The sequence below is a fragment of the Athene noctua genome, chromosome 9 (genome assembly GCF_965140245.1).
Source record: "Athene noctua chromosome 9, bAthNoc1.hap1.1, whole genome shotgun sequence".
NCBI classification, from domain to species: Eukaryota; Metazoa; Chordata; class Aves; order Strigiformes; family Strigidae; genus Athene; species Athene noctua.
The window spans coordinates 27,568,535-27,584,206 of NC_134045.1; the positions used below are offsets into that span (position 1 = coordinate 27,568,535).

Below are 15,672 nucleotides of genomic sequence, written 5' to 3' on the forward strand. Positions count from 1 at the left end.
GTGACTGCAACGTTGTAATAAGCTGAGCTTGTTCCACCATTTCAGTACAGCCAAATGCAACATTGATCATCTAGGACCACGGATCACACTCAAGTTATTAATTCTCACAGTAAATTCCTCTGTGACCAACAGGGACCTTCAGTGGTCATGGCAGGTAAAACTGTGGGGTGAGGGGGGACTGTTAGTGAAGAAAACCACACAGGTAGAAAAGGAAGTTGCTTTTGCTTCCACCAAAGAGTGGAAGAGGGGTGAGCTGGGGAAAAGCCATGGAAAGCTGCAATAACTGAGTCTGGAAAAACCTGCCCGAGGGCAGGGAATTGAAGCCTTTAGCTTATTCGAGAGGCAGCCAAGGCAAAATGTGCTCATAGTCTGTACCTATATGAAAAGGTTCCCATTGCTAATAGAAATCATTATGAAACTATGCAATTATGGAAATTAAATCTAGTGATGTTTAAAAGGCAGGATGCTAGCAGAGACAGGCTCATGGCAGGGCAAAGGAGGGTACACGCTCCATGATTTGTTTTCTTTAAGCATCTGAAAATGCATGCTGTGGCTTTGTGGTTTCCAAAGATCAGCCCCCCCAACACTGACATGCCACACATCTGGACCCCTGCGGCCCTCCCCGCGCCTCAGTGAGGGGCTGAACGTGTGGGGAGCTGCTGTCCTCCCCCTCCCAGAGCTGCTTCTCTGCATCGAGCCAGAGGTGGACACCACAAGACCCCAACTTGAGGTCAGAAGAGTAAAGTTAAAACAAGAAGCAAAACCTTTCAGCCAGATTACTTAAAAACCTGATTTTTCCCTCTTTTTTTCAGTTTGAAAAACTTCTGACTGAAGTCTTTTAAAGCCTCACTAATGCTCACAATAGCTGCCTGAAATGCATAACGTGGTTTTTTCATGATCATGAACTAACCTTATAACCAGTCTTGTGGACACTTACTACAAAAAGCATTTAATCTTCTCAGTGCTACATTTCCCTCCACGTGCCACTGCAGTATCTTGTTCCCTCACCTTACAGAGGGTCTTGTAACGTTTCATCCGTCACAGACCGGACAGGAGCCGTCTGTGCCTCTCGCTCCGGCAGAAGGCACCAGATCTGGAAGGGATCTATTCTGTTCCATGCTCCCTTGCTCTCTGAGCTGATCTCTCAATTTTATTCTTACTTCTGTCCATTTTCATCCTCAAAGTGACCGAGTTTGCTTCTCGCAGTATTTGCTATTGCTCTATCTTGTGTGTTTTGCTTGGCCAGCAGAGATGTGGCTCCACTCTGCAATCTGCAGCTGAAACTTTCCCTGCAGCGTCCCTGGCAGCTGATTGTTATTCCAGGAGGTTCAAGAAAGACAACAGAAAAACAAAAGTATTTGAACACAGAATTATGGCTGATAATCCCATCTGTCAGACAGCCTTTACCTTGTCCTTGTCACAAGTCTCCTGATCACTCTGTGAAAGACCAGAGAAGCCACTTCCTAATGATCGCTGATGCTACAGGCAAGCAAAAAGTCTCAAACACCAAAGGAAAAGCTATTGGTTTATATATAGATAGATATATATATATAGATATATACTGTGTTTACAGAGTCAACAAGTTAAATGCAATATTCATAAGAGCATTAACAATAAAAATACAATCTGTGTGTAGCCAAGTACAGACTTAAAATGGTAAAACAGGAAAAAGGATCTCACCAAAAGTACAAATATACAGTACAAATTGATTTATTTAAAACAGTTACAAAAAAAGCACAACAAAATAGAGATTATCCTTAGAATTATTAATGCTTTGTTAAAGATCAGGTAGGAGGAAAGGGGCAGGAAGAGGGTTGGAGGGGAGCACCTGACTAGTTCTAAGGCTTTAGATACAATGCGGTCGGTTACATGTTAATACAGCCATTACATAACTGGGGTTATAGTTGAGGGATCAGCACTTATCTACAAAGACCTCCTTGCCTCAGGGCAGCCCAGACGCTTCCCCAGTGCCACGCTCTGCTCCTCTCCCCTGGCCCTAAGGTGCCATCGAAGCGGGAAACAACAAGAACGTGCGCGGGTGCATCTGCGGGGCGGCAGCGGCCCAGCAGGACCCGGGGCAAGTCCTGCTCCCCCCCCCCCCCCCCCCGATGTGAAGAGCGTGGAAGGGCCTTGGCCACCGGCATTTTAAGCCATACACGGAACACACCCTGGGCCAAACTCTGTACAGAATGTGCATTCGTAGCCATCTTAGCAGCTTCTGCAAAGTGTCAGGCCCTAGGACAGCCTGAAAGACAAAGAGCAGTTGTGAGTGACGCTCAGGAAAGGCACATGTACTGCTGCGGGCAGGAACTTGCATTTGGGCTACTCGAGCTGCTGTAGTTTCTCGTACAACATTTTCTGAGTAACAAGGACTGTTAGTTCTCTACGGGGGAAAGTGACTTCAAGTGTGGGGTGGGGACGGGGATGGGGAGCGGGGACACTTAATGTGAAAAGTGCATTATACTTGCGCACCTGCCGGAAAGGGGAGGCAGAGGGGCCTCTGCAGCTTTCCTTCTTTCCAGACAGAGCTTCCTCTGCATAGTCTGGTAGTGATGAGCGCTCGTCGCTTGGAGCAAGTCTTGTGTTCCTGGAGCAACTGTAGGCAGAGCCTAGAAGCAGCCCCGGCCCCCGCCAGGCGGCCGACCCGAGGAGTGTTCCACGAGAGGGGCAGGTGGCTGCGCACAACCGTTATTGCATCCTGCGGACTCTCGCCACAGAGGGTGAGCTGGATAAGACCAAGGCCAAGAGGCCACCTCCTCCAGACAGGACAGACCACAGCTCTCCTCCCCTTCACAATAGCAGCAGGAAAACAGTGTATTTCTCTCAGAAGCCTGTCACATCTCTGCCAGCAGAAAAGCCCAGATAACCATCTCATTCCACAATGTCTTCCTGGCTTTATCTCCTCCTTTCCCTGTAAACCTAAGAAAGAAAAGCCTCCTCCATGGGCTCATTCACAGCCATTCTGCCTGCAGCAGAGCCTGTCTCACACGCTCCCAATCTCAACAGAGCCTCAGTGCTCAACACAGCCCAGCCCAGTCCAGACAGATTCCAGTGATTATGAGTCCTGCTAAGCTGGGCTAGAGAGCTGCCAGAGGCCCCCTCCTGCCCACGCCTGCGGGGCGAGCGGCCAGACTCCCAGATTCTTCATCTCAGTGCCCTGCCATGAGATAGGCCCCGAACCACCACTTTCACAGAAGAGCTGGCAGCTGAAACATGCACAACAGTGGGACTGACAGGGAGTCTGGATAGAAGCACCGGGGTCAGATTCACCCTGGCCTGTTCCACAGAGCTCAGGCCACACTCGACAGATGCACAGCCAGCCAAAGTCCTGGCCAGCAGCCAGGGAACACCAGGGCGAGCACCTTCACAGCCCTCCAGCTGCCTACAGTACAAAGCTACTTCAGCCACACGGCATCTTGCCCCGTAGATCAGTGTTTGCCCTTTCAGACCACTGTTCAGTGCAGCTGAGGCCCAGGAGCAGCAGTTACAGTAACACACGTGAGATAAGGCAGGCTCTCCAGACCCTCTTTCTAAAAAAGACAGACTCCTGCATTCAGAGATGCACACGAAGGCCTCTGCACCCTTCAGCTGCTCAGACATTCCCTCCCTGCGTGCAGCCAGCCCATCTACATTCACACACCACACGTATGCAAGATCCCTTTCTCGGCTGCCTGCCACAGCTTTGAATTCCTCTGCATGCACCGTGCAAAGAACAGGCAGGAGAACCTGGGCTCCTCTGCCTTCTGCCTTTGGCCACAGACACCCTGGATATCCTGAGCAATAAGTACTAACCGACATTAATCGAGGTCTTTATGTAGGAGAGTCCAACAAACAGTAACTGTGAACACACAAGGTGAGGAGGCCAGGCACCCGGGTCCCCACAGTACATTTTACTGACAAACAGTGCCACAAAAACAGCATCTGCTCCCACAGCTGCTGCATCCAGGGAGGCAGAATCTTCACATGACAGCATCACCACGACTTCATACATTTCAAATGCAGCTGATGAGATTGGAAGCAGTGTGTCATTTGGGGGAAGCTACACATGATACAGGCAGCATCCTCAATCTGGAGAAACCCCCGTGAGGCACAAACACTGAACGTGTGAGTAGCGCGTATCTGACCTAAGGCCTGGAAAGAAACTGTCCTGGTGCAGGCATTTCAAAGGCAACAGAAACGGCTGGCAGTGCGCTAGGAAAGCAGGCCTGGATGGAAGGGACATTCTGGAGACTCTCATTTGCCCAACACCCAGGCAGAGCACCCCTCAGTCACGCAGCCAGCTGAAGCCAACCGATCACAGGACAGGCTCCTGGAGCGCGTGCAGAACAGCCCTGAGACCCCACCACCGCCAGCGGCCCCCAGGACGGCGACACCAAGAGAGGTGCTTACACACGAGCTGCCCAGGGAGGGAGCAGCAGTGCCCCGGCAGTCAAGCATGCCTGACAGAAAACTCCAGGCAGATGGGAGAAGGGAGACAGAAAACAGTATGCTGAACATCAGGAGCAGCATCAGGACTCTAGCAGGGACCTGGACACTGGAAAGAAACCCTCTCAAAAGCCTGGTCCTAACACAGAGATGGGCACCTTAATACACGGAATACTTAACCCAAGTTAAGTCAGTGAAGACTCTTATCCTCAACATAATAGTGACTATTTTTTATTCTAGCTAAGCAGCTAGAGCTGGTGTCACAACACACCATCAGAGAGGGCAAATTAGTGTAACTACAGGAGCCTTCACTTGAATGGAGTGTTATTACCATAACGAGGTATCAATATACATTTGTATTAAATCTCACCATGAAAAAGACGACTCGATTTTACCGTGTTGTTCTACAGAGGAACTCCAGAGTGAAGCATCAGAAAAACTAACACAAAACTACCCCAGAATGCCCTATGATGCTGTGATATTTTTAGAGTCCCTACATTAATCACAGAACTGTACTTAGCAGAAACTTTGTACCTTGCCTGCACATGCACAAACACCCATCTCTTGTCTAGAGCTTATTCAGGAAACTGCCTGTAGGGAAGAATTAGCCATCTGGAAAGTTTTCTTCTGATTTAATTACAAGATAGTCTCTGTCTTCTCACAGAAAAAGGATGTGTTTCCATCCTTCCCTAGAGAATGTTGAATATATTTTACTCCAGCTTTAAAAAAAAAAAAAAACATGAAAAAACAAAATCCAATCAAAGAACCCCAACCCATTCATCCACAGGCTAAGCCTCTGCAAAAGCTGTAAGCCCAAGAGATTTTTTTTTTTAATGTTACTAATATTGGAAGAAAGATCTGATGTGGTGGCAAATAATTAAATGTATTTTATAGCAGGAAACTGACATCTCCCATCCCAACTCGTGTCCCATCCCAAGTGCTCAAGTTCCCTATTCACCTATACCCAAACCTATCCTTTTGGTCCTTCCTCTTGAATTTCTGCGATTCATTCAAATCTGTACATTCTTTGCAAGAAGAAAGAGCAGTTGGATTCAGTGGAAGAGACATTAAACAGAACCACCAGAGAAGCATCTCCGGCCTGCCCTCAGAGCTCCATTGGTGAACGGTCCTTTTAAAGTGCATGTGTGAAGAAAAGGGATACTGGGAGTAGAGCCCCCTAAACTCCAGTGGGGACCCATCTCTCCCCATCATGAGAAAGGAGGAATAAAATCTTCAGCAATTTTATCTGCTACCTTAAGCCGTGTCTGCCCTCCTCATCTCCCCACCTACCCTGCAAGCTTGGACCCTGCCCTGCAGGGAACCAGTTATTCAGGGAGGTGTGGGAAAGCCCCAGCCGCCAAGCTCTGGAATGCTCTCACCACGCTCACAAGCACAGCCCTGTCCTCTACCCCAGCTAGCCTGTTGCTGCTCCCTGAGGCACTGGAGCCCTCCCGATTCCCCAAGAGGAACTGGTCAGCCACTGAACTGGAATAAACCCAGTCCTTCAGGGCAGAAAGCAGCCTTGCTGGTGAACCTGCCACAAAGTCTGTGCAATTTCTCCACCTGATGGTGAGGCTCACCCACAGGGGATGCCCTAGCTCACAGCCTCAGAGGGATCATTTCCCTGCATTAGAACGCCCTTCAATAGACAGCTTGACCTCCTGGGGAATGAAAGAGGGACGGAGCAGAGAGGACCGAGGCTCCTCCGCCTGCATGCTGTATCTTTGGAAGCCTGGGGCTGTCCAGCTGTGCTGACTGCCAGCCTCAGGCTGAGAGGGTTCTGAATGGGAGCTCTGGGCTGCGCTGTCCCTATCTGCGTGGCTCTTCCTTTCAGCTGCTCTGTCAGACGGTTCTCTGGACCCCTGAGCTGTTCTTTCAGATCTCTCCCTAGTAGATATCAACTGATCTGCGAGAGGGTAGTTAGCCTGAGAAGCGGAGTTGCCATTCATGCTCTGTAAACTGATTGATATGCAGACATCGCCCACCTGCAGCCTGTGACAGGGCAAAGCAAAGAGCTGAGCAGTCCGCCCTGGGCTGCAGGAGGACCAGCCCTGGCCATACACAAAGAAGGGGTGCTCTGGGGGCACGTCAATGCTCACTTTACTTTGTTGCTCCCCAACCACAAAATGCAGCGTGACAAGCCCAGGCCACTGGCTTTCCTGAATATCCACCACGGTGCTGGAGTCGATCTTCAGGCCCCCGCTCACCTCTGCACTGCGAACAAAGTCTTGAGTCTGCAGGTCCTCGACCCGCTTCAGCTCCCCTGTAGCCAACTGGATGATGGCTCCTTTCATGAAGTGAGAGGGCAAGTGTGAGGAGCTGGGTGGCTGCAGCTGGGCCAGGTCCTTTTCAAGCACGTTTCCTTGAGCCTGTGCGTCCGGGCTCCGCCTCACCAGGGTTTCTGAAGCAGAAGACCTGGCGGGCTCCGCTCCAGCGGGCACCAGGACTGGCTTGCCGTTGGCTATCACCATTCCTTTGGTTAACTGTCTTTGTCTAACCGGCTCTTCGGGGGACGTGACATACGGACTTCTGGACTGGCTCTTCTCAGCAGCAGCCCTTTCCACCGCGTTCCTCAGCGTGTCCTTTGCCTCCCCCTGCTGATCAGGGACATTATGGCAAAGGTTTAAAGGGCTCGGGTCATCTTTCCTCTGGGCTGCCAGAATATGATAATCCTGAGATGCCAACACCCCCACTACCCTCTGAACCTCCAGATCAGTGTCAGGGGTGCTTCTGTGAGCTGGCACAGAGACCTCTGTTCCCAACGTCTGGTAACCTGAAAGGAACTGTCCATCGACCACACATCCCGCTGAGGCCCCTGGCAGACAGTCTTCACCTTTACTGCCGACTGAGTCCGCAGCCTCGCTGGTCCTCCTCACCACGTTAGACTCCAGATGTCTCTGTCCACCATTGGCAGCAGCTACCTCTGAACTCAGCTGACTGTCCTGCTGAGGAGACTCAGGGCTTCCACCTGCTGCAGGTGTCTCGTATGCTGAATACCCTGTCGGGAGGCGGGACATCTGATAATAAACAGGAATTCTACCTGGTGCAATATCTAATGGCTGGGTCCCAGCATGGTGCTGCATCTGGCCAGAAGGAGAGATTGCAGAAGCAGATTTGCTGAAGGTGTGGGTAGGAGAGGTAGTCTGGGGAGAAGGAGTGGCTTCTTCCGTGAAGAGAGAGGCATATGGCACAAAGTGGGGGACATGAGAGGCGGTGAGGTTGGTGGAAGGAGACAGGAGAGGACTAGGCAGGAAGCCAGGAGGGACAGCATAGGGCACTGTGTAATGCGAGCCGATGAACTGTAGGGACGTCGGAGGGATCTGCGCATAGTGGATGGGAGGGTAGGGCACCCCCGGGTGCTGGATTATTGGCGAGGTCACATTGAAGGCGGGGGGCAGGGGGCTCACGTTCACCACGGGGTGCAGGCCCGTGGGGGAGAAGGTGGCGGGTGGCACTGCCACTTTGTAGAGCATCCCGTACTGGTCCACCGTCAGCCCCGCTACCGCTTCCGCGGCCTCGCCGGGGCCGTAGCGCAGGGCCGTGGGACCCGGCCCCGCCGTCCGGGCCCACTCGGGGCCCTCGCCCGAGGCCTGGGCACCTCCCACCCGTCCCGCCTCGGTGCCGGTGCTGGAGGCGGGAAGTTCGCGCTTCTTTGGCGGGAGGCACTCCTGGCTCCGCTCGTGGCCCGCTCTCATGGTGCCCCGTGGTGTCGCGGCAGCCCCGGCCGCGACGCTCGTTCATGGGGGCACCCGCAGGGGCTGCCGCACGCCGGCTCCCAGATCCCCGCCGCTGCCGGCCGCCGCCTCACCTGCACCGGGAACAGAAGGAGCCGTGAGTCCCGGCCCTGTCACCGACCCGCTAAGGGCCCCGGGAGCGCGGGGAAGGGGAGGGGGGAGCCCCTGCGCCGCAGAGACAGCGGGAGCCCCAGGAACGAGCAAGGCGGCGGCCCCCGGCCCTGCTGCGAGGCTCCGGCCCCGAGGACCGAGGGCGCCCGACCCCGGCCGCCGACCCCACCCCTGGCCCCAGAGCCCCGGCCGCGCCGCGCCCCGCCCCGCCCCGCCGAGCCCGAGGCGCCGCAGCCGCGCCCCGCCCCCGCGGGTCGGCCCGGGGCCCACCGCAGCCCGCGGCTCACCCGCCATCGCCCGGCTCCTCCTCCGCGACCCCCATCGGCCCCGGCGCCGCCCGCGGCCGCCTCCGGCCCGACCCCTCCCCGCGCCGCGGCGCACGGCGATGACGCGTGCCCCGCGCACGGCGATGACGTCACGCCCCGCGCGGCGGAAGTGCCTCACCCGCCGGCAGGGGGCGTGACACCGCCTGGCCTGCGGCGCCCCGCGGTGACGTCACGAGGCGCCCACAGCGCCGGTTGTCGTGGCGACCAGCCACGCCCGGCCCGGCCCGGCCGCGCCCGCCCCCCGGGTCGCGCCTTCGGCAGCTGCTCCGGGTCCCTCCCGGCGGGGGAAGGACGGGCCCGGGCCGCAGCCGGGTTACCCGGAGGCAGCGCCGCGCGAAGATGGCACCGAGTGTGAGCTAGTGGGCTCTGCTGGGAGGGAGGCTCCGCACACGGGCCCTGCACATCACACGGCTTTCGGAAGAGGAGCAGGCTTGCGCCTTGGACGGACCTTTCCGGGCGTCCAGCCGGGAACACGGGATTCACGGCGGCACGCCTGGGTCCCACGGCCCTGCCCCGCGCCCTCTGCCCGGCCTTTCCCCCTCTGTCTGCAGGTACTCCTCGTCTGTCACACCTGCGCTCCAGGCAGCCTCTTGCTTGTCTCGGTGCTGCCTGCGAGTCCCCACAAGCGCGCAGTTTCTTGACATTCGGTGATTTTTAATGTGACAAAAGACCCTGGGAAGTGCAAAGAGCTGCCTAGAGTGGGGGCCGGCTCTGGATCCCTCCTTCGCTGTCGCCCACGAAGCCTCTCCAGCCCCCGAGTCCGGGCCCCAGCAGCCGCGGCCCGATGCCCGAGCAGCCCCCGCCCCACACGGCCCTTGAGGTCGGTTTAGTTTCCCCCCCCCCGGCTGGAAAACCAGCCTGAGCCGTTCCCTGGGGCTCTGGTCAGCGCACGGCTCGCCCGGGGCAGGACTCGTCTCAGCATAATCCCCGCACACATTGCCCACACCAGATGCAGCCGAGCCCCTGACGCGGGGAAAACGGGACGCCGTCCCCGGAGCCGCCACCGAACGCTTCGGGAGCGCAAGAGCCCGGCGGGTCGGGAGCAGCCTCGCCGCGCCTTCCCCCGCGGCGGGCCCCCGGCGGCCCCGCGGAACCCCGGATCCGGGCGGCGCGACCCGCCCGGCCGCACCTCGGGGCAGCGCCGGCCGCGGGGGACCGCCCCGCGCGTGACGTCATCAGTGACTGCCACGGTGCAGACGCACCGCTCCTCGCAAGGCCGGCATCGCGGCGCCTTCCGCCAAGAAAAGTAGTGCAAACGGCCCGTTCCGCCGCGCCGCCGGCGGTGCCGCGCCGTCCCCCCGCCGTTCCCGCCGCGGCCCCCGCCGCAGCCGCGCCCCCCGCGCGCCGCCGGTAGAGCTCGGGACGCCGCGGGGGAGCGTGCCGGCGTGCGGATCCCTCCGCCTGCGGTATCGGTGCTGCGGCCGCGCCGCCGCCATTTTGAATGCCTGGCTCCTGCCGCTGTTGCTCCTTCCGCTGCAGGGACCGGCCCGGTGAGTGCGGCCGCGGCGCTCGCCGCCCCAGCCTGTCCCCGCCGCGGGTCTCCGCTGCTGGCCTGCCCGCTCCGCTCCCTGCGCCGCCACCGCCCGGCCCGCTCCGGGTCCGCGCTGCCGCGGCCCGCGAGGTCCCGGCCGCCCGGGGCCCCTGCGTGCCCCCTCCGTCTCTGCCCGCCGCTGAGCCCCGCGGCCGGGCTGCGTTTCCCGGCAGCGCCGCGGCCTTTCCTGCCGGTGGGGGCCGCCCGACGGTGCCCCCCCGCAGCCTCTGCTGGGGTGGCTTCTTGCGGGCCGCCTGCCCTCGCCGGCTGTGCTCGGCAGCCGGCCGCGGCCTGTGCCCCCCGCCCGGCGGCCCGGGCCCGTCGCGGACTCTGCCCCCCGCCCCCCTGCGCCCGGGGAGCGGTTTTTGGGTGCTGTTACCCGCTGGGAGGGTGTTGCCGGCGGGGTTCCGTCACCCTCCGTTCCTGGGGCTCGGGAGATCGCGCGGCGCTGCGGGGAGCGCAGACCCGTAGAAGTTCGGTCGGTGCGAACGCAGCGGGACTTTATCCGCGCCCGGGGCCCTCGGCGCCTCCGGAGCAGCTCGGGCGTTTGTGTCCATCTTCCCTCGGTATCTGGCGGCTTGTGCCGCACAGCCGTTCGCAGCGTTACACTTAATGTCTCTCGAACGCTTACAGTGTTGGTGTGTTGTTTTACGGTTTGTGGATTTTCACGGAAGTGAAAAATCTATGATCTCTGTCCAAAGGCATTTTCAATAAGCCGCAAGTGTGGGTTTGTGTTAGCGGTAGGCTGCTGTTTGAGAATCGAGCAGCAAAGACAGTTTCAAGTCTCTTCGTCAAGGTTGGTAGAGTTCTTGCAAGCTTTGAGACAAATTATAAGGTTTTTTTATAGTAAGCACTATTTTTAAAGTTTTCAGATATAACAGCTGTATGTTTTATTACACTGTAGATGATGCTTAAAAATGCTTAGTGATGTATTTTACTTTCTGGTGCTTGAAACGTTGATGAAGCAGTGGGAGTCCCAGCGGAACACCTTTGGAAGGGTGACATTTCACATGCATGACCAGAAGGAGCGCTTGGCTCATACTGGCTTAAACAAAGTAAAATATACGTGCATCTTCCCATGCGTACTACCCCTAGCATCTTACATTTAAAATGGCAGAGATTTATGTGTCGTCGTTTTCTATTTATCTTTTTCCTGTTCTGCTTCTATGTGATAGCGCGCAGCTGGGTTTTGTCCCCTGCACCAACTACACTTGTTATTTCTTCCTTTTATTTGCATGACCCATTCTATTGCCAAATTCTTTCTTTTGCCTACTCATGTGCACTCTGGTATTTGGCACAGGATTTGAAAACTTTACTGGGTGCCTCAGAGCTCAGTCTCTGAGAGCAAGAGACTTACTGAATCCCTCAGAAAAAAACCACTGTGAGCCCCCTCGATTCTTCCATAGTGGGAGAAAGTGGGAAAGGTATTTAAATTCCTGTGAGATGAGAAGGGGAAAGTAAGTCTGGGGTAATTGTTTTGTGAAGGGATCCTGCGTTTCCATTTCCAGTGTGTAAGATAAGTTTCAGATTTTCTTCTTTTTTGATAAAAAAAGCGTTCTCTTTCTTTTGGCTTTTTCATTTGTTGTTGTGTTTTTTTTTTTCCTATGCCTGTTCTTATTTATACCTAAAAGTGGGATGATAGGAGTACCTTTATTGCAGAGAGTAGGGGATACAAAAATGTTCAGATCCTCGATAGCTCCTTTGGTACACAGTTTCGCAATGGCATCATTGTAAACTAGAATGAGATCAGTAAATTTATCAGGCAATAGTGTAAAAAGGTTGTGAACAGCAGCAAAGCAACTGAAGTTGTCTGTCCTTAGGCATGCAGACAGACTGCACTGGTAAATGCAGTTGACATTTGGAAAGTCACCTTTCGAAGTGTAAGGGCTCATAAATATCTTAAATGCTGCTGAAGTTGGTGGCACTCGTTCAGTAAAGCTTCTTGTGCCTCTTTAGTGTGAATGTTTGTTTTTATTTTTGAGTTGGCAACGTATATAACTTCAGGAGATGAGTTGTTTTATTTCTTTCTATTTTTTAGTAACGGGGCAAACTCTCCTGACTGAAAGTGATGTTTTATTCTAGGTGATACTCAGCAGTTCTCTGAGGAGAAGGGTCTGCTCTGCCTTGGTAGCAGTATTACTTCATTGGATAAGAGTTTTGGTGTTAAGTGAATATATGATCAAGCCGTAACTCAAAAAAAAAAAAATAGTTACAGTAGCATGAGTAAATCTGCTAATATCACCAGTAGTAGTATTATGCTTTATCTGCTGTTTGGCGGAGATGCTATAGGTAAAATTTAAAATTAGAACTTCCTAGAGCATAGCTGAAGTTACCTGGTAAAGTTTATATTAATGAATGTAAAAATGTGGCATCGCGTCTTTCATCTGGCATTAACCAAGGTAAAGAAAAGCGTGGGAATTTTGTCACAAAGTAGTTTTTCTTTTTTTAATGTTAACTCTGCAGGAAAGTGAACAGGAAGTAAAGTAACTAAATTACCTTATAGATGAAAATAGTTAGGAAACTAGAAGCAGGTGAGAAATACAAAGATAATGTAGGTCAGCGGTGACTGAAGTAAAGAGAAGTCAGGAAATGTGGAATTCTGATCTCATCTGTCATACTGATCAGCTACGTGGGTGTGCTAACCCTTCCAATGCTTCATTCGTTAGCTTCTACGAAAAGGCAAATATTTATTTTCTTCTTTTGGCAGGTGTTGAGGTTAATATTTGTAATGGTTGAAAGCTCAAGTGCATCTTTGGAAGCCAGCTCAGGAGTTGCTGGGTTTGGTGTGCGTGTGCTGCTGGGCAGGGTTGGGAGCCTCACCACTGGTGCTTGCCGCTCTCCCTGGCCGGGGGGCTCACGGCTGTAGCCCCAGGACGCGGAGGGGGGGCTGCGTTTCGGCCTGGCCGGCTCAAGGGGCCTGGAGCAGAACCCTCCAACGTCCCCTGTCACTGTCCCTGGTCTTGTCCTCTCAGCTGCCGAGCAGCATGGCGACTTGCCTCTGAACACTCTGGTGCTACATTTCTTGGTTTTTTGAATGTAACTGGAAATATCAATTCTGAGACTATAGTTTTAGTTCTTGGTTTGGGGCATTTTTTTCCTTCCTTGGCTTTTTCCCCCCCCCATGCTGTCTTTGTAAAGCAAAGTGTAACACTGATGGCTTTTATTATCACACTGCATTTTGAAGCCCCCTGCTGCCTTAATTTCTTTCTGATTTTTCTGATATTGCTTACTTTCTACTTCTCTGTTGTATTAAATTGCTTTTTCTCAAGAGAGATTATTTTTCCACTTGGGATGTTGTATGGTTGGTTGCTTTTTCTTTAAACTCTTTTGTGTTGCCTTTGCCCTTCTTGATGATGATGATGGTGCTCCTTGCTTAGGTGTTTACTGTTTTCTGTATAAATATTGATAATACTAGACCATATACCATTATCTCTGCTTTTGTTCACAGCTTCTCTGTTGCAGTGTGTATTCTGGTTTTACTGCCAATGTCTTTTTTTTTTTTTTCCTAAAGTATCCGATAGAAGCATGAAGCCCACTGATAGTAGTGTGGAGATGAGGCCATTGGTAATTTGTAGTTAACCAGTGCAGTTATTCCTTTCATGTAGTCCAGACGTATCTTCTGCTTTTGTGTACAGGAGGCTTGATTCCGTTACCCTGAAGGAAGTAGGGGAGTTCTACTGATTTCAGTTGGGAGTTGGGTCAGGCTTTAATTATGTAACTTCCCAAAAGTTGTTTTTGCTTGAGGAATGTGATTACTTATGCATGCGTTGGGGTGGAGCAACTTAAGTTGTGTATTTTAGATGTTCTTAAAAATGTGTGCTGCTTCAGTCTTTCTTTGCTTTCTAGGATGAGCCAAGTTCAGAAATACTATTTACAGGAAAAGCTATAACTGGGTATGTATCTTACTTGAATTGAAAATTCAGACAAGTTCCCCAAACAGTACAGGCCTTCTGTGAATAATTCCATGAGCTTTGTAGGGGTTTATGTCTCAGTGTTTCCAGAATTCAAGGCTAAATAATAATGTAATTTTAAAACATGTCTGATAACTTGTCCTAAACAAGGTGTTAACCAACTTTTTTTTTTTTAAAATCATTAGTATATTGAAAGAGTGGTTTTAATTTTTCTAAGACATAAGCTAACATTTCTGAATAGTTTCCAGCAGAAGGATCTCAGTTCAGTTACATGTTTAAGGATGGTAAATACTTTTGTCTACACTGCAATCCTGATAGAGGGCTGTTGCTTGGCTGAAACACTTGAGCATTTTACATGTGGATTTTGGTAATATTGGGTACTTCTTGTATATATAAAAGGTTATTTGGTGAACAATCATACTTGAAGATGATTATATTCTAAAAGAGACTTTTAGTAGGGTTCTATGCTTAAATATTTTTGGCATGTTGAATAAATCTTGTAATTTTGAAACATGACAAGCTTAACTAGTAAGAGACCATAAAAGGGGAGAAAATTGTGATTTAGAAGCATAATTTAGATGAAAATAAATGTTTTTAATACATTACAATTTTTGTTGAATGCTTTCTTTTTAGTTTTGGATTGTTTACTAGTAATGAGTTGCATAAAGGAAGAATGCCTTTTTTTATTGGTTCAGGGGAAGAGTTGGTGAATAGCAGAGGGAGGAGAATCACTGAGCTAACACCTTTCATGGAATTCAGAGACTGGGAAAAAAAAAGCTGGAATTATTTTTTTAAAGGAACTTAAACACCAGCCACCTGTGCCATTGGAACTAATCCGAGTTAGGTATCTAACTCTTTCAGAAGCTTTGATCTTGATAGTGGGTTACTCTAATGAGCAAGGCCTTCACAATGAGAAGGGGGAAACGGACCTCATGAGGAGGAAGAATTCAGAGTTCAGTCCTACCAGATAGTGTAAATTTTAACTGGTAGGCTGTTTTCATGTATTTGGAGATCATCCCTGATGTCTTGAGTTTGTAGTTAGCGAAGAAATGGCCGAGGGAAACTGCGGCTGTAAACAGAATGAGGAAGGAGGTAACTACTTCTTAAAATTGCCTTGTTGTTTATGTTAATGTGTAAAGAATAAAAACATATGCCTGTACTGGTGAAAAATGTGAACTAATCCTGAAGAACAAGACCTGCTACTTTGAAGGAAGCTCTAAGCAGCATTTAGCCAACTAAACTTAAGCTTCAGGTCTGCTGTTACTAGATGATATGGTTGTCCTCTGCTAGTCATCTTGTGCAATAAAATGCGTTTATGTAATATAGAAAAGCCTGTAAAATTTAATTTTTCATGGCAGTTTGCTATTTGATAGCTTTTGTAGCTTTCATCTGAAGCTAACTTTTCTTAATCTTCCACATGGGTCATAGTGTGAATTTAGAGATTCTGTCTCATTTCAAGACAAATTACGTAGTCAAAATTAAATGATTGCTTCAGTGTTTTAATTCTTCTGAGCTCTAAACTGTTTAATCCTATTTATATTTTGCTTTTGTAATTCCTTAGTACTCTTTTTGTTTTAGCTCTATTACCAATCTGTTTATTGATGTATAGCCCACTTCCCTCCTGCAGCGACATG

General features: G+C 51.6%; 2 protein-coding genes across 5 annotated transcripts in view; one reads left to right on the forward strand and one right to left on the reverse strand.

The window, feature by feature from the left end:
• Window positions 1-1,694: 1,694 nt before the first annotated feature.
• On the reverse strand, window positions 1,695-8,669 carry ATXN1L (ataxin 1 like). The gene is made up of 2 exons (XM_074913179.1): window positions 8,558-8,669; window positions 1,695-8,233 (listed from the first exon to the last, which is right to left on the reverse strand). The coding sequence occupies exon 2, from the start codon at window positions 8,118-8,120 to the stop codon at window positions 6,042-6,044; it is 2,079 nt and encodes a 692-aa protein (XP_074769280.1). The 5' UTR covers window positions 8,121-8,233; window positions 8,558-8,669; the 3' UTR covers window positions 1,695-6,041.
• A 1,337-nt stretch (window positions 8,670-10,006) lies between these two features.
• Window positions 10,007-15,672, forward strand: part of AP1G1 (adaptor related protein complex 1 subunit gamma 1) — a 50,047-nt gene continuing 44,381 nt past the window's right edge. For 3 of the 4 annotated variants that reach the window (XM_074912845.1, XM_074912841.1, XM_074912843.1), the window contains exon 1: window positions 10,007-10,086. The gene's annotated coding sequence lies outside the window, so the exon portion shown is untranslated. Of the gene's footprint in view, window positions 10,087-13,787; window positions 14,021-15,672 lie in introns of those variants that run through there. The other variant, XM_074912842.1, reaches the window with a different exon arrangement.